Below are 25,635 nucleotides of genomic sequence, written 5' to 3'. Positions count from 1 at the left end.
TCATCGCAGATGCAACATGTGTCTCAGTCAGTACAACTAGCTTTGCTTAGCATCACGTCCACAGATCTTACCTTTATTTAAGTTTTCCTTCCAAGTGATGCTAAAAGTTTGAGAAGTCCCCACCGTCTGTGAAAGCGAAGCGCTGCTGATTTTACACGTCACCATATCTTATGGTTTATGCAGCGCTATTATATTACTGACGATTAGATCCACTACTGCGCATGTCTGGAGCTCGCGTGCAAGTAAAGGTGGAGGCGATGGGTGACAACAGATACTAAGTCACGTTATTGCTTGGATTTTACGGCGCCACCTTAAGACCCTGAACTTCACATTTTAACGGAAAAAAAGCTCAATGCGACGTGGATGTAACGAGTAACGCGACGGTTTTGTAGAAATGTAGTGAAGTAGAAAGTACAGATACTTACTGTAAAATGTAGTGGAGTAAAAGTAGAAAGTACCCATTATTAAATCTACTTAAGTAAAGTACAGATACGCGAAAACTGTACTTAAGTACAGTAACGAAGTACTTGTACTTCGTTACTTCCCACCACTGGTCTTCACAGCTTCTGAGAGTTCACAACAGTTTCTAAAACTGACAGATCTGGGATCGCACACATTAACAACTGCACCTGCACTTTGTGCCATTTTTTTTTTATTATTTAGAAAGTGTATTACACTAAAAGTTAATTATTTCTGTATTGATAATGTTGAGATGTTTTACCAAGGTCGAGAAAGAGTCACATGCTGTTAGACAAAGGGCCCATAGTAAAGAGTTACATTTTTGATTCTGTTAGACACCAAGGTCCATTTCTCACGAGAAACAGAAACTTATCAGGCCACAGAGACATGGTGTGATTTCAGGGAGCGTTTTCAGTCCATATAATCAGCTACCCTCCTTCTCCTCAGACGCTGCACAGACTTTTTTTAGAAACTCTTCTCGGATGTAATGGTAAAGCGTCTCCTTTCAGCGCTGAAAGTTAATAAAATAAGTAAAGTCTGAAAGCTTTTCTTGGCTGATTTTATGCTCCGTGTGTCAATACAAATTATGATTCATCGATTGAGATTCTCATTCTCAACAATAACTTCATAACTAAATTATTAGAAATTGTTTCAGGCTGCGGCACAGGGGAAAGCAATCAAAAGTATTCTAAGAGAAAACTAAAGAGACTAAAGAGAAAAATATTGGCGGCATAGCCAAGAGAAAAGTTTACATATGGCCAAGAAAAAAAATGCATCCAACTCAGCATGTGCACAATCATTGCATTTAGAAGGCAATTTTATCAAGATTTTTCATCAATATTAAAGTAATAAAGGGCTGAAACTAAACTTCTCCAGAGAAAAATCTAATAGCCTTAACTGACTCCATCAAAAGCCTTTTCATCATCAACAGAAATTACGCGTTCTGCCTGTTAGAGGTGTAGATGATGGTCGAGATTCTCCAGCTTTTCCTCAGTGTTGCTGTTTATTTAAATGCTTTTTCACACAGTACATTTATTTATAATTTCATTTTCTCTATAATATTGCTTTGGGATGTTTGCTGTTATGGGTGCACACATTTAGTAAACACCTTTCTGGGTTTATGCACCCAACTTTGGGTGCATAAACATTAACCAGTGTCACAATCTTATACACCAAATTTGCCTGATATGATAATGAATCATCCACTTTTATCTGTAATAATGTTAGAAGCAACAAAGGGGCTGTTTTGAATAATTAGAATAGCAGCACCCTTTGCAGACAAAAACTCTAAAAGATAAAAAAAAAAGCCTTCAGCAATATCATTTATTCTGCTGCCTTTCTCCATGGGTCAAAAAGACATGTTAATTACAACTTTTATTAGCAGTCTCACACTGAGCACTAACTTCATACATTCAGAACCAGCTCTGAACAGACTTTTTGAATACTCAGCTCCTTCCCTTGGAGCATTATGTGCTTGCCAATGCATTCATCAATAGAAATGTGAAAAATCTTCATTTTTGCTCCATCTGACTCTCATAAAGAATGTGATGGTGACCATATGTGAAGTACTTTCACTTCCAGAATGTATATTTTGACTTGTGTCAACAATAAGTGAAGGCAGCTGCTGCTATGAAATGAGTTGTAGTTGCAACAGGAAAATAATCACAGCTAATTGAAATCGGCTGAACAGGCTTTGCTAAGTTGGTGAAAGATCTCTGTTAAGCTTCGTATGGCAATAAGCTAATTTTTACCCCTGTCCTAACCCAACAACTGATACAACAAAATAGCAAATTTGCATTACACACGATCTCTAAGACTACTTTTGATAATGCATATGACAAATTTCATCCTAATATCATATGCTAACATCTGTTATAAAGCTTCACATTTCAAAGGAGTGAGTGTCAATCATTTTTCTGAAAAATTGTGTTTAAGCTGTTTCTTTTAACTGAATCTTTGCTGCAGTTAAAGGAAGCAAAAATTGGCAAAGTAAACAAGACAAACTGAAGCATGTTTTCACATAAAGTCTAAAAAGCTGTAAAATAATCATTTGAATGATATTTGTAAACATGAAGAGTAAGCAGCATATATATGCACACGATGTATATGTATGTACATAATCTGTCTTCCTCTCCCTTTCTCCTCACAATTGTCACTCCACATCCAGCATGACAGCTTTCTCATTAATTAAGCCAGATAGAAGCCAATACCAAGGGAGCCATTTCAAATAACTCATGTTACTTACTGGATTAGGTTCTGTGTATTTGTACCTGCACTTGTGTGTGTGTGTGTGTCTCTTTTCTTTGCTGTGGTTGTCGTAAAAGTAGGTCTGAACCACACGAACAGTAAAGAGATTGCTTGTAAAAAAAAAAAAAAAAACACCACAGCCACAAACAGACCATGCATGAAGAGAGGCTGTTTTATCTGCATTACATGAAAGACGATTGGTACCCACAAACAACAAAGAACTGTTGTTTTGACAAAAGTACAGAAGCATGGACTTTCATTTATTTTCTGTGCAAAGGCAGAATAAAAATGCTGTCTTTTTAAAATTTTGACACTGAAAACTATAGGAGTTCAGTCTGATGACTGCATCCATTCTTGAGTTTCATGACTCATTTCATTACTGAAAGAATGATACTGCTAATATCAAATGACATTTGACTGTTCTAGAAGATAAGGGTGAGGAGCTTAGATCTTTTAAGAAAATCAAAGTAAAGCCATAATTTTTATTTCTGTCAGTCAGTCACCCCATGACCCACAGGCAGGGGTGAAAGTTTTAAATTCTTGGGGATACTATGACAAAAAGAAATTAAAAAAAAAAAAATATATATATATATATATATATATAAAAAATTAAAAAAAATTCCCTTCTCACCTTCCGCGGGTGGTCTCTTTCATCCTCTGAGCTCGGGTCCTCTACCAGAGGCCTGGGAGCTTGAAGGTTCTGTGCAGTATCTTGGCTGTGCCTAGAACTGCACATTTCTGGACTGAGATGTTTGATGTTGTTCCTGGGATCTGTTTTAGCCACTGCTCCAGTTTGGGGGTGACTGCGCCGAGGGCCCTGATGACCACAGGCACCACTGTGGTCTTCACCTTCCAGGTCTTTTCCAGTTCCTCTCCGAGGCCCTGGCATTTCTCCAGTTTCTCATGCTCCTTTTTCCTGATGTTGTAGTCTCTTGGTATTGCTACATTCACCACAACGGCTTTCCTCTGTTCTTTATCCACCACCACAATGTCCGGTTGGTTCGCCATTACCATTTTGTCTGTCTGGATCAGGAAGTCCCACAGGATCTTAGCTCGGTCATTCTCCACCACCTTTGGGGGTGTTTCCCACTTTGATCTTGGGGCTTCCAGTCCATATTCTGCACAGATATATATATATATATATATATATATATATATATATATATATATATATATATATATATATATATATATATATATATATATATATATATATATAAATAAAAAAATCAGTGACGTGCGGTCAGGGGAGGCAGGTGAGTGAGGCAGAGCCTCACCTGTCATCATGGAAAAATAATATATAATAAAACTATTTATATTTTCACCCTGTGGTTTGTACTATAAAGTATCTATTTTTTACTTGGCTTAACCAATTCTGATTTTTTTTTTTTCTTCAAAATTGCTGGATTATCACATTTTCCCACTCAAATGCTTGGAAGCGAAGCCGGTGAGGCAGCAGCGAGCTGAGCCTCACCTAGGATTGCGCAACCTCTCGCGAACTGCACTGGCTGCCATTCTATGGGAGCATGTTCGTCCTGATTGTACGCCGGCAATAAAATGATTAAGAAACATTTAATATATGGACTGATTTTCCATAATTTTGCTTATGTATATAATGTACAGTGTTTTTTTTGTCACCAACTGTGTTTGTATTGTGTTTTGTGTCCGGAAGAGCGATCAGAAACGGCAGAGAACAGACTCGAGGTGAGGCAGGCAGTTCTCTTGCCTCATGGCCGGGGGCGCTCATGATCCCAGATATTGTGACTGCACAACTGTAGAGTAAGACACAGTGAGATAGCCATGGAGCTAGCCATACAGTAAATAAGTAAAGTACAGAAATTTATTTTCTCCTCTCTTCCGACGTAAACATGAAAGAATTCATTTCTACACTTAAACAGTTTTCTAAAGTGGATTTTCAATTGAAGCAGGAGATAATAACTAAAGGAAAGTTTGATGATTCTCAAACGGAGTAGAAAAGACATGCCGAGAATAGACTTAGCTTTGGATGAACGGATATTTTTGTGCAGAATTAGCGGTGCATGGATTTCATTGATACATAAAGGTAAGACAGCAATAAGATGTTTTTAATGAAGTGTGCGTTTTGTGGGCAGTTTGTATGTCTAAATAATTCAGTAAAGTAGAAGTGGTAGCTAATCTACCACAGCAATTATTTATTAATTAAACATTAAGCCTAAAACATACTACAACAACACTAAATGTTCTGTGTGCAAAATAAATTCTTTAATGTTTTTGGTGTTAAATCCTAAAACATGAAGTGGCATTGTTGTCAGTTGCTATGGCAACGAGTCTGCGTAGCTTGGCGAATACAGATCACTTTGCTGTGAATCATAGCACGAAATCAATACCTACATTTCTAAATTTCACTGAGTTAACGCAGCTATGGATAACATGTAAAAGGTTAGTCTTTTTGCGCTCCAGCATTGTATGCATGCGTGAAATTTCCATAGGTCCAATAACATGCATGGTGTCTAAGTCATAAGTCAGTGCCTCACCAGCAATGAACCTCACCGCACGTCACTGCTGGGAACACTGGCCACAGGCAGGGCTTCCGTCTGCTGTTCACACTGGGAGAACTCCAGTGACTTCTGAGATGTCCTGGTTCACAGGCTAAAGCCAAGGTTAAAAGAGAAATTATCCAAAAGTGTAATAGAAAATATGTTTCAGAAAAAGACATTTTCAGCATGTTGGGCTCTGACTCGTAGCATCTTTATAGCTAAATACCGACATGGTGAAGCTGAGCTGGGAAACAAACTGAAGAACAGCAGCTCCAGCTCTGATCCTGACTGATCTTTCCTCACTAAATCCCCTGGTTTTTAATGAACTTCTCTAACAGCGGTTTTTCATCACCTCTCTCTCATTAGAAAACACAGTGTGAAAACGTTAGCTGCTACGCTAACAATCAGCGGTTATTTCGGGCCAATTAAGCTACATAGGAAATATTTCTCGGTTGTTTAGAAGCGAATTTCTAGCTGCAAAGTCAAGTAATTATGATCTTTCATCCTTACCTGTGAAAGGTAATGGCAATTAATCCAGTTTGTTTCGTAAAACAGTTGAAACAAGTTCACACAGCACAGGACTTAAGGAGCTCCGATCGCTCTACTGCCACATAGAAGACGGCGGACGCTGTTACGACTCAGCGCTCCATGAGGCGTCTACGCATAGACATCAATACGTAGACGTGGCCCCAGGACTATTCAACTTCTAATATCTACAAAATATCTACAAAAAGGCCACGCCAGGTCGGGACAACAAAGAGAGGTGGATCATAATGTTGAAAAAAGAGAATTTAATAATTAATTTTTTCCAAAAGTTTAAAATAGGCCTACAACAATAGAGTATGTGTTAAAGACAGTTTACAAACTTCACAAAATACATACTGCACATCAGCTCTTCAGCGGCAAGTTGTTTTCAAACCCAATTAACAAAAAGATAGAAAACAAAAAAAAAAACAACACTGCAACCCAACCAAAGAAAACATGCAAAGCAAATAAACGAAAAGCAAGACAAGCAAAACACTGAACAAACTAAATAAACCAAATCATGCAAGCAATTGACAAATTAAACAAAGAAAAGAAGAAAAAAATACAAATTGTAAATAAACGTACTGAAAAATAGGGGGACTCACCATAAACGGTTGAACCCTGGCCAAAATAAAGAATAAATCAATTGGGTAAATGACACCCAGCATGAAGCAAAAGTAAAGACAAAACAACGGCGTTAGCGTGGCCGTGCTCCCCTTGCGCCACGGACAATTAGGCCAGGTGCGCGCACCAGTAAGCGGCAGGAGGAGGGAGGGGGAAAACCACACAACAGTCCACCGCCAAGTCCCGAACACCTCAGGATCTAAAAAATAAAATTTAAGGTGAACTATGGCACCGAGCTCAACAAGCTGTCAATGAACCCACCTACCTCGGTTAAGAGCTCCACGCACATGACGCGTGCCTGATCACACGCACTCCCAGAGAGCAAAACGGGAGCACCAGCACAATCTCAATCCTGAGCCCAAAGGAAGCACAATCACCACAAACTAATCTAAAATCCAACAGAAGGAAAATCACAAAACTAACCTGAAGACCATTACTTGATGCTTGAGGAAAGATAGGATCACACAAGCTCACAACGCCATCTCCACAGCTCAAAACAATTGTGAGTGCGCACCCCACACACCTGGCTTTAAAGGGTACGTTGGTGCCGCCCACCACTCACCTTAAAGGTGAATCCGCACCAACATACCACACAACGAAAAGCTAAAATTGCTATTGTCAATTCAACATGAAAGTGGCGCATTTTCAAACATCTTTTTTCGTTTTCTCTATTTGCTATTGTTTTATTAAACTTTCAAATTGTTACGCAAGTCAGGGACGTTTTGACTATACATAATACTAATTCAAGATATCAGTAATGTCATTCTGACTAGTCGGAATGACATCTTAAATAGAAGAGCTGTGTAATTCAAGATATCTCAAATTCATTTCGAGATATCTTAAAATGAATTTTGACTAGTCAAAATTACAATTCAAGATATCTTTAATTTAGTTTTGTCTAGTCATTATTTGCTTTTAAGATATCTATAATTTAGTTTTCACTAGTCAAAACTACATATCTCCTGTCCAAAAATACATTTAAGATGTCTTGAATTATGTAGTCATTAGAGATATCTTTAATTACAATTATGACTAGTCAAAACCAAAATCAAGATATCTTCAATTTACTATATGACTAGTCATAATTTAGTTGTAGATATCTGTAATGTGTATTTTAGATAGTCAGTAATTCATTTTAGATTTCTTGAATAGAAGTCTCCATATAAGTCAATGGTAAACCTGACGTAATTTCATCTAGTCAGAATGAAATTACAGATATCTCAAATAGTTATTTTGTCTAGTCTAAAAGGGCGTAGGTTCGGTCTAAGTTTTGGTGGGGACCTTGACCCCCCCCCCCCCGGCAGCACAGTGAAATGCCCAAGAGCACCGAACATTTTTGAGAAGGTGGGGGAAACCACATTGGCTTAATAACCCCCTCCCCCCAACCATAACCATATCATACATCTTGTGTATACAACCAGATACAGTCATACTCAGCAGATCAGTTCAAGAACACTTTACTTTTTCCTTTACAAAATTCAGCAAACGTTACAAGTAAGATCAAAAGAAATATCCTCTGGATACAGCAAACGCAATTGCAGATAAGAAGAAATCAATAATAAAAGAAAAAAGAAAAAATATTACATAATTAACAGACCTATTCTACCTCACATTCAGTGCTGACCTTACTAAACACCGGACTTTACAACAAATGCGTTGCGTGATAGATATCTAACTTATGGGTCCACTCACTGTACTTACAGCCGACGTAGCGAAATAACTTCTGTCTGTCCTTTTCTTTTTTGGTGGCGACATGGTCTCGGAGACTCAGAAGGAGACCCGTGTACCCAGCTAGCCGCCGCCTTTTGCAGCTAATCAAAGAACGTCCGACGATTCAACTGACTCCCCCTCCCCCCACCCCCCCCCCGACAGCACCGTTCCGACACGGTCTCGGAGGCTCATAATAAATGTCAAACTAAGAAGCTTCCGTTCCGCGCACCGCCTGTTGCTGCTAATCAAAGATCGTAGATCCACGTTCTTTGAGCCAATATGGCAAAAATTGGTCGGGACTTTTTCATATCCCTTGAATATTGGTCGGGACATGTCCCTACCATCCCTACCCAAACCTACGCCCATGCTTAAAACGCTAAAACGTCTAGTCACAAAACAATTTGAGATATCTGGAATGTAAGAGCAGTAAAACCGAATTTATGTTAAAACGGCTTACCCCGCCTCTCAACACGCGGATTGACATTCCAGATATCTAAAAATGCATTTTGACTATCCGGAATGGTAATTTAAGATATCTGTATTTACATTTTGACTAGTAAGAATAATAATTCAAGATATCTTAAATTACATTTTGACTAGTCAAAATTCCTTTCAAGATATCTCAAATGACGTCACTGGATCTGTCATTTGACGGGACACATATCCGTGCTTCGTTACATGCGACCTAACGCGAGTTGTTGTTTTTCTGATACAAAAGAAGAGAAAGCTGAGCTATTTTTTTATAGCCTGATTGCGATTTTTCTGAGGCTAAAAGAAAATGTGACAGTGGGAGGAATGCTGCGATGTGGTGAGGAGGAGCTGATCTCCGTCTTGCAGCGGCAGGAAAGCAGGTGGCTCAGACGGTTCAGGTAAGCTAACGATGATTTTTGTATTAAACTACGATAAAACTTGTAATAGTGCCGAATATACATGAGCTAATGTCAGTCAGGGTGTTGCAAATAACTTACAAATATCAGAATTAATTCATAATATATTTCAATGTGTTTTCATGTTGGTAAACTGCCGCCGCAGACCATCGTGGTTCTTCGTGCAGCCTTTGGGTTGTAGGATGTCTCATCAGTGTCCATCTTCTTGACTGCTGGTCGGTGTTTACCTTCAGGATGTCCAGAGACCTTCAACTTTCTGGAGCAGGAATCACATGAGCTCAATATGCTAATGAAACATTTCTGATAAAAAAATGTGTCTGTTGTTTTTAACTTCTCAATACGTTTAATTATGATTCACCTGATGTCCAAGGTATACTGAGAACAAATAAAACCATATTCCTTCCAATCTGACTGGTTCTAGTTCCATGTTTTCACATTTTGGACACTAAGAATTTAAAGTTTAAACTCAGTCTTATTTATCACTAATTAAGGTTACAGGTTTTGGATACTCTGGCTAAAGCTCCTCACATTTTGGGAGGATTGTATTAGGAGTTTGATGCCATATAAACTACAGTATATACAATAATGTGTGGAGTGAGCAGAAATAGAGACTTTGTTCACTGAGACACAACAACTTTTATTTTTCTGTTTGTCTCAATTCTCCATGGAGCTCTGCCATATCTGCTGGTAGCTGCTTCCTCCTGAAGGAGACCCTGTTGTTCTGATGGTTCTCCTCATCAGAGGAGAACCAACTGACTCCATCATGTCAGCCATGTTGCTCTCCTTCTGCTCCCTGGGAAAAGTAATTAGATGCTTAGCTTATAGCACATAAATGTGGATAAATAACAGTTACTAATGTGGAAGTTACATACACATAAGGAATTATTTAAAACAAACATGTTACTTTATATATACATGCAAACACTTTTTTTTTACCATCCAACCATACAGAATTATAAATAACTGGAATAGTGTAAATTAAAGACAAAATGTAATTACTTGTAAGTTTTAGACCTATGCATGCTACAGCCATGGATAAAATACCACTCGTTTTCTTCAGGTTTATTGCTCATTCTACAATTACTAATTCATAATTTGATTAGAGAACTGATATCTAGCCATTTTACAATAATAGGATGTCATATAATATGTTTTATTATCTCGCAACGGGGGAAACTCGGATGAAACAGCAAAATGAGAAACAATCGAAGCACGTAGATTCACGCAAAGATAAGAAACAAGAGAAGGTAAAATGCTGTACAATATTGAGCTATTTATAACTGTAGTGTGCAACCGAGTGTCTTCAGAAAATGCGCATGTTGTGTTTGAGCAATACAAATACAGCAGACATTGTGTTTTAAATGTCTTCCATGACTGTATGTATGCAACCTTAAATGTAGTACAAACCAGACAGATATATCTACACATTTGCACCACTACTGACAAAAACGACTCATTCCTCACGGCTCCATCGAGCTGCCGCTGAATATTGAAATCCGAAGCAAAGAAAAAAGCCGGCATCTTTTTTTAGTTAACGGCTTGTTTGTATCTTCCATCACTACCGTGTTGCAGCGAGTTTCAAACGTTGCGCCTTCATTTTTCTTCTCTCTCTGCTGCTCCGTCTTGTCCACGCCCTCAGCCAATCAGTGAACAGCAGCGTAGCTTGCGTCACCTACCAAACCAGGGCCGGTGTTACGTCAATCCGCGTTTCCCCATCAGATACGGTTTTACACCAAGCACTGTAGCTAATATTAGCTGGTATCTCGCCGGTGGACATAAATACAGTAAAGTAATATTCTAATCACAAAATATACACAATAATATGTCCATCTTACTTGTGAAATATTGTCTGTGGAGCCCTCACATCAATAATCCATAGATCCGAACAACAATATCCCTCAGTGCTGAGGCATCTTCTGCTGTTTTGATTGAGCAAAGTAGGAGGATATACCGCTCCAAGATGGCCGCCGTATTTCCTGCGCCGGAACAGCCAATGCGGGGTCTACTCTTATATTATGTCTATTATTACCGCCACATGCTGGATCAGTTTCGTCCATGCACTATTTCAGAATAATGCACCTGTGCAAATTAACCTTTTTAGTACAGTCTTAAAAGTAGACATAGCGTGTGTAAAGTGATGCAACCATTTGTTTTCATTCTTACTGAATTTGTCCGAAGAAATTATGCTACTTATTAAACTATTGCAGCTCCGGCTTTATGATAAGAAATTATTGTCATGGTTTTGAAGCGGTCATTGAAAAAAAAATGTCCCAAACAGGAATTTTACTTTGAAAATCCTCACCGGATATTTCAAGTTTCCTCATTTCCAGTAGAGCTGACGGGGATATGTTCCTGAAGTTGTGATAGTGATTTGGTCATTTTAAAGCATTTTTTTCTCAACACAAACACATATAATTACATCGATAACATTTAGCGGAAGAACAGACGTCAGTTGCGAGAAGACAGTTTGAATTCAGATTAAAAAGGAACACTTTATTGAGGGTTGGTAAAACTATATATTTAAGCTACGAAGAACAGCCACCATGTCGTGGGAAGAATTCCCTTATTCGCTGGACTCGCCTCAAGCCGCCTTGTTCTGTGATTGAGCTGGTAAATAGAAAGTAAAGGGAACTTCTTGCCCAAGAGTCAATGAGGCTTACAAGTTTCAATACAAGTTAGTGCACACCAGATTTCTCTAGCTTGCTAGCTCGTAAGCTATGGCGGACAGCTTTGGAGAAGAGCACAGCGGCAGTTCCCATGACTTAGGCGTTCCCGGACAAGGTAGCGGTGCCTTCCCGCTGCCCACTTTAGCCAACTCTTTGCCGGGAGAACATCCTGCAGCGAGCGGTGCGCACCCTAGCCCGAACTCGGCCTCTCCTTCTCCGACTACAGCGGCGCTGGGTGGCCTGACCGCTGTAGTGTCCCCTATGTCTGCTGTTACCTCTTCTGCCACCGGATTTGGGAACACATTTACCTCCGGCTCTTCGATACCTGTCGTGGCCGTGTCCCCGATCGTACACACGTCCTCACCCCTGCCCGGTGTCGGCCTGGGGGTGGCTGGATTGGCAGGAGGGGGCCTCTTGTCCCAAATCCACGCCACTTCCTGGGACCCGACTCTTAGTGCAGACTGGGACAACGAGAAGGCATCCCAGCAGTGCATTTTGAGGATAAAGAGGTAAATAAAGAGTAATTGGAGACTGTTTCTATTATTTGTATGTGTTGTTATTACTAAACTCTTAATTAAAATTGCATTCGAGGACGTTATACCAAGTAATTCATGATTATTTTACAGCTTGGTTTAATGCATTGAATATGTACGTAGTCCCCTCTCTGTAGCCTAATAAACAATGCTCCAACTATAACTGACGCTCACACATTTCTAATAAGTTGACATTTAATTTCTTCTACCGTTTCAACACTTTGTTTTAAAATGAACGGTAAGCTGACTTCCTAGTTATTGAAAGCAGCGAAAAACCAGCAGCACTGTTCCAGCTTCAGCAGAAAGTGAAAACAAAACCTAAGCTTTGCCCCCACCAAACGAAAACGAGAAAAGAAAGTCGATTAAAAGGAAGAAATGAATTTTACGCCATATTACTGTAATTAATTTCACCTCATCTGTTCCATATACATTTATAAAATGTCTACTTAGAATTATTTCCTTATTGTGATATTTAATTGGATGTTCAAGATTTTATAACATGCATATTATGAGGAGGAGGAATACCAGGGGACTATACAATTCCATTTAATAGACACATTATAGACACATTCGTTTTGTTTTCAAGCTAGTCTTTCTAGCTACCTCCATATACATACAGAAAACCCACACCATTTTCAATGTGAGTGATCCAGGCATTAGACCCAGGAGAAACAGAATGACATAGTAGGAAAATAAATTATCAGACTTTTGTTTCAGGACTTGAAGATGACTGTTCTTTTAAATATTTGCTAAAATCATGCACCATTAATAGCTTAGAGTACAACTAAAATTTATTTTATAAAGATGGATGTAGATTTGTATATTTGTATAGCAATGCAATTATTGTTTAACATCTATTCATAATTAAGCTATAAATTGTCCATCTGAGGTTATTTCTGATGCTCAATATCAGGAGGGATTTCACCGTCTACACCTGGCAGTGGAAGCCACAGAAGTTATCGGTGTTATGTTATGTGGTCACGCTTTTGCTTACCAATGAGAAGAATGGCTGCTGCACTGCACTAGTTGCAGTCAGATGATGTATTAATTTCTGGTGAACCACATGGATTAATCCAGCCATGATGGTACAAGGGCCTTGATCCTTCTCCAGATCACTGAGAAGGAGCTAGTCTTTAATTTTGACTGTAAATTTGATAAGAAAACCTGCTAACTTATCAAATTTAAAATCTTTGTCAGACTTTACACTGAAGTTCTTGACAGATGAGTGGAGAAAAGTGGAATAACCACCTGAGAGACCAGAGCAATCTTATGTATGCTTATGCTGGAATAATAGCAGTTCAAAGAACTTAAGCAGTGTTTAAAACAGGGGTCCCCAAACTTTTTCCTGCGAGGGCCACATAGCTGTTCCCTTCTCTGGTCGGGGGCCGGTCTTAGTTTTTGGAGAAAGAAACCTTAGAAAATTCTTGCCTTGGGGGGGGAGGCTGCTCTGTCTTCGAAACTGTCGAGGGGGGGGGGATGGGGGCGGACACATTCGCGCTTTTAGATAGATTTTTACCCAGAATGCAAATGGAAAAAACCGTGAGTGAAACGGTGACTGGGACTGACGAGTATATATTCCATTGAGGGAAAGTTAGTTTCACATCTACTCAAGAGCCCCCCTGGTGGTTGAAGAAAAATCCACATATAAACTGGAAAATACAATATATGAAAAAAAACACTGAATGCTCTCTGGTATGAGGAGGAGGGCCGGATCCGGCATTGTTCAGGGGGCCGGACCAAATGACGTAGTTTGGGGACCCCTGGTTTAAAAGATCAATGATAGAACCGGCAGTGTTCATTAATTTGTATGATAAATGTATTTTAGTTTGTATGTCCTTTCATTGCAGGGATATTATGTCCATATACAAGGAACCCCCCCCTGGGATGTTTGTTGTTCCGGATCCTCAAGACATGACCAAGGTAATGAACACAGACTAGTTACCATGTGGGAAATGTTCCCCACATTAACCAGATCCCCTCCTTTCCTTCTTTTAGCGTTCTCCTCATACTCCTGTTTTCATTCTGGAAGATTTTAATAGCGGCACTCTGTGGTTATTCCTGACTCATTTTTATCAAGATGTCATTTTACCTGCTGGCTTCAATCAGACATTTAATTTCTGCTATCAATCCTTTCAAGCTGCAGTAGGTAACTTTTACAAAAAAAAATATGTTTACATATTTTTACATATTTGTTAAAACTGTCACCATTGCCGTGACAGTGTTATGAGACAGATAATTTACAAAAAAGATCTAGGTCCTCCACCTGATGAAAAACAGAAAAACAGAGCCATATGAACAAATGCACAGTTCACTCAGAAACAACCAGTCAGTCAGGAGGACCTACATACATACACATACAACCTAGTGTATGTGTTGCTCAACTCCTAACCATTTCTCTCTGCTGCTCTACAGCTGGTTTTCCCACAACAGAGCCTACCATGACAGGTCAGGCTAGTTATCATAGTCACCAATGACAGGGGACAAACTGTTTTCTTGAAACTGTAAATTGTTTTTCTGCCATTAGCACATTTAGCAGCCCAAACATGAGGGTGATTGACAGACCCTCCTCCTAAGTGACTGGTTGTTTCTGAGCGAACTGTGTATTTGTTCTTATGACGGCAGGACTATAGGAAGAAGACAAAGGAATTATTTTTTCATTTTAATTTTTGCGGAAAAATAAACTGGGTGTACGTTTGTAAACCCCTGGATGTTTACTCAGTTTACAAAAAAGCACTGGGTTACAAAAAAATAGTTTTTGGAAGTAGTTTTTTTTTTTTTCAACTGAATTAGGACTAATTTGCACAGCTGAATGCAAAAATGACCATCATGTTAGATTTTTATAATAATTTAATTTAGAGAAATCGGATCTTCTGACTAAATTGATGACATTTTTGTGACATCATCAGTTCATTTTCTTTCTTAAAGAAAGCTGTAGTTACTACTTAGATAGCGCATGGACAAGTAAATTTGACAGATTTGGATGTATTTTTCTTACATTTTACCAGTCGATTAAAATCGTTCCTGTGCTTCATAATTATCTTCCACATTTTAGATCCACGCTCTGATCACAGGACCGTTTGACACACCGTATGAGGGCGGCTTCTTCCTTTTCTTGTTCCGCTGTCCCCCCGATTATCCCATCCATCCACCCCGGGTGAAGCTCATCACAACCGGACAAAACACAGTGCGTTTTAACCCCAACTTCTACCGCAACGGCAAGGTGTGCCTCAGCATCCTGGGGTAAGTCTGCCTCTCTGGCTTTGTGTGCTTTTTCATTGTTTTAGAATCCTGAAATTTAAGTCCATTTGTTATGTTGCTACATGCACCTGTGATAAAGAAAAAATTCTGGGAAATTTTTCTGCTTAACTTTGTAGTCTCCGATCATACTAGATACTTAAAAGCATGGAGTCATATTTTTAAGTAATCTACATTCACACAGGAAGAATAACAAACACATTTTGCCCTGGTAACATGAATTACCTTTAAAAAGTTATGTTGAGGTTGTACATACCTCAGAATAACAGACATGATAAAGAAAAGCTCATTCCCTTTAGATTTCAGTGATCTGAATTTTTATTTTATGTGTTTGGGGCATTTTTGTGATGTACTTTTTATTTGTTTAGTAAATATTGATGTGGCTGGAGATTACTTAAGTCTTAAAATGAAATAATAATAAAAAAATCTGGTAAATACCGTCATGTTTATTTTTTTGGCTATAAATAGAAAGTATTCCAGTAATGACTGTATGTGAATTAGTTGTGCTGTTGTGTGCGTGCGTGCGTGCGTGCGTGCGTGTGTGTGTAGGACATGGACTGGCCCAGCATGGAGTCCAGCACAGAGCATATCATCTGTCCTCATCTCCATTCAGTCCCTGATGACGGAGAACCCCTATCACAATGAGCCCGGCTTCGAGCAGGTAGCGCCTCCTAGCAGGGCTGCTAACACCATGCAGCTGTGACACAGCAGCAACACAAATTGATCGTTTCCATTACAAATGTGTGCAACTCTTTGTCTATATTCTGCTAGTGTTTCGCAGTTGCAGTGTTTCCATTAAATAAGAAATGAAAGTAAAATCAAACATGAGTAAGCTTGTTCATGCATTAGCTTGTTCACATCATTAAAAATCTTGGCAACAATGGATTTAAACAGTTCAGGGTTTCCCCCAAGAAAACTTGCTAAGCCCAGATGTTGGGGCACTGATTCAATCCACCGCGTTTTTGTATTAAAAGATGTTAAGCTGATAGGAAATGTAAAAATGTTACTGGGTAATTATGTTACTGCAAGCAATAATGCCGAAATGTGAAAATTATTTGAAAACAGAGCAAGCCAAAAGCAGTTTGTCATGGTGAAGTGAATGTTTGCATTAACCATATGTGCTAATAGAGCAAACATCTCAGGACTGCATCATGTCAGTTCCTGTTAGTTTTATCATTCCATTAAACATAAGCTCCACAGAATACTTTTGAACTGTGTGTCCTAAAGGAGCGCCACCCAGGGGACAGTAAGAATTACAATGAGTGTATCCGCCATGAGACAATGAGGGTGGCTGTATGTGACATGCTGGAAGGCAAAGTTCCTTGTCCTGACGCTCTGAGGTGAGAAAACACACTCTCACTAAGGATCATGTATTTTCTTCTTATCTTTCTGTCTGACGTAACAGGGAATATTTTGCATGTGATTTTTAGCAGCGTGATGGAGAAGTCCTTCCTAGAATACTACGACTTCTATGAGGGAGTCTGCAAAGAGAGGCTGCATCTGCAGGGTCAGAACATGCAGGTAAATCTATTTTATTTTGAACTATTTTTTAAAATCGTTATATCTGAAACATCGAAACGATGACAAGAGCTTGATTATCACCTCAAGGTCATACACTCAAAGAAATAACTCTTTGGATTAACATAAAAAAAATCATGGAAAGGATTTCCACCTGATTACTTTGCTTTGTTTCAGCACTATGTAATTCTGTTACTCCAATCTAAAGCAAATGTTTTGGTTCAACTTAATTTATTAAGGTAATTCCAATTTAAAGCAAATGAGGTTGATTCAACTCATTTACTTCAGTTGGACTGTAAAGTAGGTTAGGCTCAAGGATCAGAGGTGAGCAGAAAATCAGGTCCAGGCACTGCTTCAGTTTCTTCCAGTTATATTTTTTTTATTCAGTCATTTCTCAGACTTCCCCCCCAGCATTCAAAAACTCACTGTTTTTATACAAACTTGGCACCACACCTGTGTTTGATTGGACACAGCCACCAAGGAACAGGTAAAACAAACAAAATCTAAACAAAGAAACACCAAAACTACAAATCAATTTACAAACTCCTACATAATAAAATTATCTGCAAAATAAGTTACATAATCCCAGATAACTAAAAAGATTATTTTTAAAGAAAAACAAACAAAGCAATACACAAAAGAAAAACCCTCTAATTGGTAGAACCCAATAAGGTAATCACTGACATCATCCAGCCACTTAATCAGGAAGTACTGGGTCGGCCCCTCCCATACTCCTGCAGATCTACAAGGACAAATGATGGTGAGTACAAAGAAAAAATAAATACACCTTGAAACAAATTCAACCCACAATCCAGAAATAATAACCAACCTAAACATAGATAGATCCTGCAACATAATGCTAACACAAACAAACCCGGGATAGTAAGTAAAGAAAAATTGCAATGTTTACATTAATTATTATAACCAACTATAAAAATAAGTGAATGAGAAAATATAAGGGACAAGTGGTGAACATAAACTGAACCACTTTGTCACATGAACCCAATGTAATTTAATAGAGCCAGCCCAATTCATTTGCAATGTTTTGGACCAAATAATTGACTTTACTTGAATGCGAATTTAGTTGAAACCAACTTATTTTACAGTGGTACCTTCACACTACTTAATTAAGTTGATCCAACTCATGAAAATTAAGTTAGTTCAACAAACATGCTTCATGCTGAAAGACAGCTATTTAATTGTGTGGAAATCCTTTCCATGATTGACCGCACTGGGTGACAGGGTAGAAAGAACACTCAACAATTAGAAAAGGTATAACAGAACTGTATTTTCAAAATTGTTATCCATTTTCTTTACCATGTGCAGTGCAGGCCCTTTACTACAAAAAGTATAAACTCTTGCCCATTTGAACATTCATTTAAGCTAGTTTCAATTAATAGTTTAAACAAAACCTTTAATGTCAATGTCAATTAGTAACAAGAAACTTCAAAATAGTTCAGCTTACCACAGGCACAGATTTTAAATTTACAAGATTCAATGTTTTATTTTAACAAAATGATATACTTAGCATAACATAACAGTCAATTACCCCACAGGAACCTGGATGAAGTCTGCCATGGCATCTGAATCCTGTGGATAATAAGAAAAGTACAAATTAAAAAAAGAATGAGGTGAAAGTTTTGATTTTCTTGTGCACAACCTCTGACAAACAGAATTATAATACATACAAGAGACATTGTACAACTCTCCTCCATCGTTGTCGAGGAAAACTGAGAGACATCCCAGAGTAGAGGTCCTTATGGCAACAGCATCTTTGGTCTACAAGTAGGAAAAACAATAAAATATTCTGAAGAAAACTAAATCACCATCCATCCATCCATTTTCTGTACACCCTTGTCCCTTAATGGGGTCGGGAGGTGCTATTGCCTTTCTCCAGCTAACGTTCTGGGTGAGAGGCGAGGTACACCCTGGACAGTTGCCAGTCTGTCGCAGGGTAACACAGAGATAGACAAACAACCATGCACACATACACTCACACCTAGGGCCAATTTAGAGAGGCTATTAACCTGACAGTCATGTTTTTGGACTGTGGGAGGAACCGGAGAACCCACCATGCACAGGGAGAACATGCAAACTCCATGCAGAAAGAACCCAGGCCAAACTAAATCACATTTTTTCAAAATAAGTGGCCTAGAATAATTGTTCACCCTTATTTGTTGTCTGACTAAGACAGGTTAGAATGTTGATGGTTGTACAATTAAAGGAGCAACTGTAATTTTCCAACCTGCTACCAAAACACAACTGGTTTTGTCGAGCATGAAGTTTATTGTACAGGTGTGAAGAAGATTAATGTGCATGTGTGCACAACAAGATATAGATAAAAACTTTGCAGAATTTCCTTCCTTAAACAAAATCACGACATAATGCTCACCTTTCTTTCAAACTGGACCAGAATCTTGGGAAATGCATCGTCAATCACTCCTCTTCAGCCTTGAAAGCAACACGAGAGATCCCACTTTCTACTCTGGCAAACTCTGCAAAAACAGTAACAATCGCACCTAGCTCTGGAGGAATTTTGCTGATAGACCTGTCTATCAGTAAAATTACAACCTCCACTGATTTTGGGGGGGTGTACAATTGGGCATTTTATTCAACATAAATACATAAACAAGCGCATAACTTTCAAATAAAATACCCATTTTGTTAATATAAAAATCATCTAAGTACTGACATGAAGAAAATGCTGAGCAATCATGCTCAGATTTGCAAAAACATCTGCTCATATGTTGCAGAAGTCTAAGAATCTAATGTTTCCAATCAATGAAGTCTATTTCTTAATGCAAAGTCAATCTACTCAAGTATATGTAGCATTACCTATTAGGTTATTAGGTACTATTATTGATTATTGCTTCTATTAATAAAAGTAAAAAACAGTACAGTGCCCCCCAAAAATGTTACTCAAGTAAATGTAACCACTACTACCCAGCTCGGAAGATGGATAACAAAACTAGTAGCCTATTCTTGTTAACTAGCTTAGTGTTAAATTTAGAGGTGTGCCGATCGATCGGCCACCAATCATAATCTGCCAATTTCTGTGAAAAAGTGTGTTATCGGTGATCGCTGATCGCAGTCTCTTGCTGCCGATCACACAAACTGATCACCTGCATCTCATTTCAAATCCACCTGTACCCATACTGTATATGCGAGTAGTAAAGGCATACATGTCACATAAAAACATACTGAAGACGAATAACTCACCTTTAGCGAAGCTCTGTTTCTTCAAGTATTTAAGTCCACAAACATTCTAGACGCTTCCCGCACTTTACTGCGCATGCGCACTGCTGAGCTGACGCATTCACTCCAGTAACGAAAATATTCAAATCCAGTTTACTCAAAATAACTTAGTCTTGTACCTTTCTTAGCACAAACATGTAAATTACTCACATTACTTGAGTTGACTAAACAGTTTAGTGAGACGCAAGTAAAGCATACAAACATAATTTAAGAATAGGTATTGCCTTTTACAGTGCACGTTTCTAGATTTGTACAAACATCTGTTGTTTAATGTAATCTCGCTAGCATCTCGCGTGATCTCCTGATCTCGCAAGGCCCTCTTCTGCGGGAGATCACTCGGATTAAATTGAGTCACGTTGTCTCAACTTGAATTCATTTTATTAATGCTAGGTTGTTAAATTTTATGTTTATCTGACATGATTTTATCACGTTTGCCTTTGAAACATAAAATTATTTTGTTAAAACAACATGTTTTTTTGTAAATGCAATGACCACCTCAATTCAGTTTTTTGACACAAGCATGGAACAAATAGAAAATTGTGCAAATGATAGAGAAAGGCTGATAATTTCCAGCTAACCTTCACTTCACGTGATGTTAGCACATGTTAGCCACTGACTTGAGTACATAAATTACATAGAAACGTGACCAAACATAGCAGCATTGTGCACATATATATATATATATATATATATATAATATCTCGAAAGCAAAAGCTGCACAAACGACAGTTTTAACTGCACAAACCTGCACAAACGGAGCACTAACGAACTAGCCCACTTTGGTTTGTTTTGGCGCAAGATGGGGTGACGGTGACGTCATCGGCCAAAATTATAACTTTTAATACCTCGAAAACGAAAGCTGCACAAATGAAAATTTCAACGGCACAAACCTGCACAAACGGAGCACTAACGAACTAGCCCACTTTGGTTTGTTTTGGAGCGATATGGGGGGATGGTGAACTCTAGATGACCTAAAAAATAATTTTTAATATCTCAGAAACCAAAACTGCACAAACAAAAATTTTAACGGCACAAACCTGCACAAACGGAGCACTAACCATTCAGACTATTTGCTGAATTTTTTGACGTGGGTGGGGTGTCAGCTTCACATTTTATTGCCGGCGTACAGACAGGACGAACATGCTCTCATAGAATGGCAGCCAGTGCATTTAGCGAGAGGTTGCACAATCCCAGGTGAGGCTCAGCTTCCTGCTGCCTCACCGGCTTCGCTTCTGAGCATTTGAATGGGAAAATGCGAAAATCCAGCGATTTTGAAGAAAAAATCATCAGAATTGGTTAAGCTAAGTAAAAAATAGATACTTTATAGTACAAACCACAGGGTGAAAATAGCAATATAAATGGTTTTATTATTATATATTATTTTTCCATGATGACAGGTGAGGCTCTGCCTCACCTGCCTCCCCTGACCGAAAATGTAGTCTTCTCATAACTGCCGCTGGAGTTTTCCCGGATCGAGTGGTCTCGTGTGATTTCCCATGATCTTGCTAGTCGTCTTCAGCACAAGATCAGTCTGACTAAAATGTTATCTCAACATGATTAAATTTCATAAAAGTAAAGTTGTTGAATTTCTTGTTTATCCAACATGATTTTATCACATTTTTGTTTGACATGAAATTATTGTGTTAAAAGTACATGATATACTTTTGTTAATGTAATAACCCCCTAAGTTAATTTTTTTTGAGTGCAGGTCCAGTCTATGATTGGTTACAAAATTCCTTCTCTTCAACATTTCCATTTACAAAAAAAAGGGGGGAAAAAACAGATCTAGAACACAAAGCAGTAACAAAAGGCCACTATTCTTAAAAGATATTACTTTTTGTACATAACCATAAGGAGATTCAGGGAGGAGGCAGCGTCTGGTGACAGTTTTTTTATTTATTTGATACAAATACTTTACATTGTCAGTAGAAATACTGTTCTACCCAGAATAAAGGTGGTGAATTTGAAAGGTATGCTTATTTTTAAAATATTTTCAATATGTTTGTGTATTTCTACATAATATTCTCTTATTTACTGTACAGCCTAAAATATGCCAGTGGTTGGGTTCTGTTTCCACATTGTCTCCAGCACTTAGGCTCTCCCCAGTACAAGGAATTTTCAGTTTGTTATAAAAACTCTTAGCAAGCATTTCCAATTACACTTTATCCATGAATATGAGTTTGTACATTTCCACACTGTCATGCAATAACTGTGTCTCTCTTCTGTGATTTTCATTTTACTTTTCTTTTCCCATTTTGAATGTTAATAAACTTGAATACGTTTTTTTTACATCACAAGTCCATCTTAAAGCCACTGCTTTAAGATGGACTTGTGATTAGGTCACTACCTAATACACTTTTGGATTTTGCCTGATGTGCCATTAATATTTCATTAATCAGTAGTTCCTGCTCATCATGTCTCATAACTTCCCGTTTGGGATATTGACATACCTATAGATATCTATAGAAATCATTTTTCTATAAGTTATAACTTGCTGTAAGTGTTTGAAAATCTTTTATTTTCCCATAATCCATTATTGAGAAATGTGTTGTGTACTTTTAAACGACCAGTTTGGGAATCTAGTATTTGTTTGATTGGGGTTAAAATCAGGGTCATAGACACACCATCTTATAATCCTCAGGTTATCGTGTGGTTTTTGTTCTTATTTAACTTCTGACCAGGTTTTTAATTAAAATTTTATTCAAGGACTTTCAGTTTTGAATTTAATCTGTTCTAAATATTTATTTCCCACCATTACCTGCAGAAGAGGATTCTGCATAAGAGCTAATTCAATGTCCTTCCATCGAACGTAGTTATAGTTTTTATTACATAGATTTATCAGAGGTTTTATTTGTGAATAGGACTATCTTTAAATGTGGTATGTTCACTTCCCCTAATTCTTTTGAGTTGTAGAGTTTTAAATCTAATTATCAGCTTTTTCTTAGCCATATAAATCTGGAGAGCATTGTATCTGTCTTTATAAATTGCTTTTTTGTAATTTTTACCAGTGGGGTTTGGAACAAGAGGATAAATATTGGTAATAGGTTCATTTTCACAGATTTAATTTGTTGAGTTAAGCTCATGAAAAGGATGACACGAGCTCAACCCATTGCTGTATATCCAATATATTTTAGTCAGGAGATCCTCATGATTACACTTGGCTATAGTGGTTGCATCTTTGGGCATTAGAACACCAAGGTATTTCAATACAGTCTGGTCCCATTTAGGTTTTAGTTCAGCACACAAAAATTTTGAGATTTATAATCAAATGTCAATGTCTGCCTTTTATTCGCATCCAATTTATGTCCTGTATTGTCACCAAAGTTGCTCAAGCTCAGAAATAACATAGGCAGTGATGTGTTTGATTCACTTACATATACCAGCACATCGTCTACATTTAGCGCCACCTTGTGTACATCACCAGAAATGTTTCTACCTTTGATGCTGTCAGTTTGCCTTATTAGTTGGCACTAAGAGGTTCCACTGTATGCATAATTGTGAATTGGAAAAAGTGTCCACTTTCCCTGTGAATAGTGGAAAGTATACACTGGAGTTGGGGAAACTATTGTTAACTTCAAACATGTAGGTGTAACAGTCAAACCTAACAGCAGAGCTAAAGAGAACAGTGGCTGATTTTTACATATTTGCCGAGGAAGATAAGATCAGTGGATAAGATCAGCTTCACATTTAATTATCGGTCAATCACCAATCTCCAAAAATGAAGGAAATCGATGCTGGCTGGTTGATAAATCAGTGCACCTCTAGTTCAGGCACCTCAGTCATAAAAGACAGTGTTAAATACTGAACACAAGAAGATGCAAATATCAAATATAAAAGACAAAGAAATGCAACTTTTTTCTGGTGATGTGATGAGGAATTACTTGGGTTTTCTTCCCCGTTTAACAAAATGTTCCTGTTGAGGCTTGCCACAGATGAATTGATGTGATGATGTGACCTTTCCACAGGACCCGTTTGGTGAGAAGCGTGGCTGTTTCGATTACCACAGCCTGCTGGCTCGCCTCGGCACCACTCACAGAAGAATACGGGAAAAAAGCCTGGCAGACGATAACCGGAACGACAACAACTCAGATTCAGACACCAGTTCTTCCGAAACGGACCTGGACAGCCAGGGCAGCTCCCAGCCCTGAGTCTATGGCTGATTTTGAACTGAACTTTGGTTCTTATTTTGCCTCTTTTTCTTTTTAACTTGCTGATTTGTGTGGAGGAACATGACGTATTATGATGGGTTGTCATTGTCTATGGCTTCACCAGCCAATTTGAATCCAGGGCTTATAGCTAAATGATTCTGCCACTGTGTGCTGAGGGAACGGTTCCATGGTCCTGTTGTTACCAGGTTTGTTTGTTCAATCTTTGCAGCTAATCAGTTAACTTTACTTTGTTTTACTTGGATGAAAAAAAACAACAAAAAAACAATAAAAACAGTAAAACCCAACTTCAAATTATTTCTCCAAGCAAGAGAGTCCATTATTGCTTGAATAAGCTGGAGCAGAAGTGAGGCACTCTTTCATGGGAGCCTTGGTTTGTTTTTGTTTTTGTTTGTTTTGTTTTGTTTTTTTGTTTTTTTTTTGTGAAGAAAGATCTTAACAGAGGAAGACACAGAGTAAGTGATGTGCCTTGTCTCCTCTGGGTGAATCGAAGTCAGTCTGGACAACAAGGTTGTATTTGTTCCAACACGTCTTCTAGTCTATTATAAAAATTTTCAAATTCCTTTAAGATTTTTGGGATTGACTGTTGACAATAAATCAGAAATGAATTTGCTATCAGATATATAATGAAACTATTTGAAACTTAATGGACTCATTTCCATCATTTGGTATGACTTGTTTCCTCAGTGCTGTACAAAAATAACTGGCGAGTACAGTGAGTTAGTTGTTCTTGTCTAGTTTTTTTTTTTTTTTTTTTTTTGCAACTGGGATACAAACCAACAGTTCAGTTCTTTAGCTTCATCCATCGATGGTAAAGTCAACAAGAAGATCCGAAAATGAAAAGGAACACTCAAGTAACACTTCAGTTCTGTTTAAGGCAGTGTAACACAATAATAGTGATTTTCGTTTAATCTCCTAACATTCTTAAAAATGTCAAAACAATAATTAAAAAAGATAAATCTTCAGCATTTCCTCACAGCAAATGCTGTTTTTATTTAAAAATAAAAACAGCATTTGCATTTCAGTACAATCATGCATGTCTGACTACTCTCAGTTGATATTTGCTGAAAATGCACTGTCATCATTGGGCTTGAAAGGAAAGATGTTCACTTCCCTTTTCCACTTCAGCAAAATGTTTTGGCCAATAAAATTATTGTTTTAATCCCAAAAGTCTAGAGGAGCATTGTGTGTTTTTGTTCTCAGATAATAACAGGATTCTTTATCTGACTTGGAAAAGAAACTAAAGAAAATATTTCAAAATAATTTTTGCCTGG

General features: G+C 38.1%; 1 protein-coding gene and 2 long non-coding RNA genes across 3 annotated transcripts; 1 reads left to right on the top strand and 2 right to left on the bottom strand.

The window, feature by feature from the left end:
• Positions 1-6,157: 6,157 nt before the first annotated feature.
• LOC106913630 (uncharacterized) lies at positions 6,158-6,965 on the bottom strand. Its single transcript, XR_001417361.2, has 3 exons — positions 6,795-6,965; positions 6,637-6,723; positions 6,158-6,570 (listed from the first exon to the last, which is right to left on the bottom strand). It is a non-coding gene; the product is annotated as an uncharacterized LOC106913630 (long non-coding RNA).
• Positions 6,966-9,580: 2,615 nt separating this feature from the next.
• On the bottom strand, positions 9,581-11,053 carry LOC148157882 (uncharacterized). Its single transcript, XR_015764053.1, has 2 exons — positions 10,804-11,053; positions 9,581-9,761 (listed from the first exon to the last, which is right to left on the bottom strand). It is a non-coding gene; the product is annotated as an uncharacterized LOC148157882 (long non-coding RNA).
• A 239-nt stretch (positions 11,054-11,292) lies between these two features.
• Positions 11,293-25,531, top strand: ube2z (ubiquitin-conjugating enzyme E2Z). Its single transcript, XM_014974745.2, has 7 exons — positions 11,293-12,143; positions 14,015-14,087; positions 15,220-15,407; positions 15,972-16,083; positions 16,650-16,762; positions 16,853-16,943; positions 24,161-25,531. The coding sequence occupies exons 1-7, from the start codon at positions 11,686-11,688 to the stop codon at positions 24,341-24,343; spliced, it is 1,218 nt and encodes a 405-aa protein (XP_014830231.1). The 5' UTR covers positions 11,293-11,685; the 3' UTR covers positions 24,344-25,531.
• Positions 25,532-25,635: the final 104 nt, after the last annotated feature.

Source organism: Poecilia mexicana, unplaced genomic scaffold, assembly GCF_051168715.1.
Source record: "Poecilia mexicana isolate PSO_F unplaced genomic scaffold, ASM5116871v1 scaffold_8, whole genome shotgun sequence".
Classification (NCBI taxonomy): Eukaryota; Metazoa; Chordata; class Actinopteri; order Cyprinodontiformes; family Poeciliidae; genus Poecilia; species Poecilia mexicana.
This window is presented reverse-complemented; position numbering and strand designations above follow the sequence as displayed.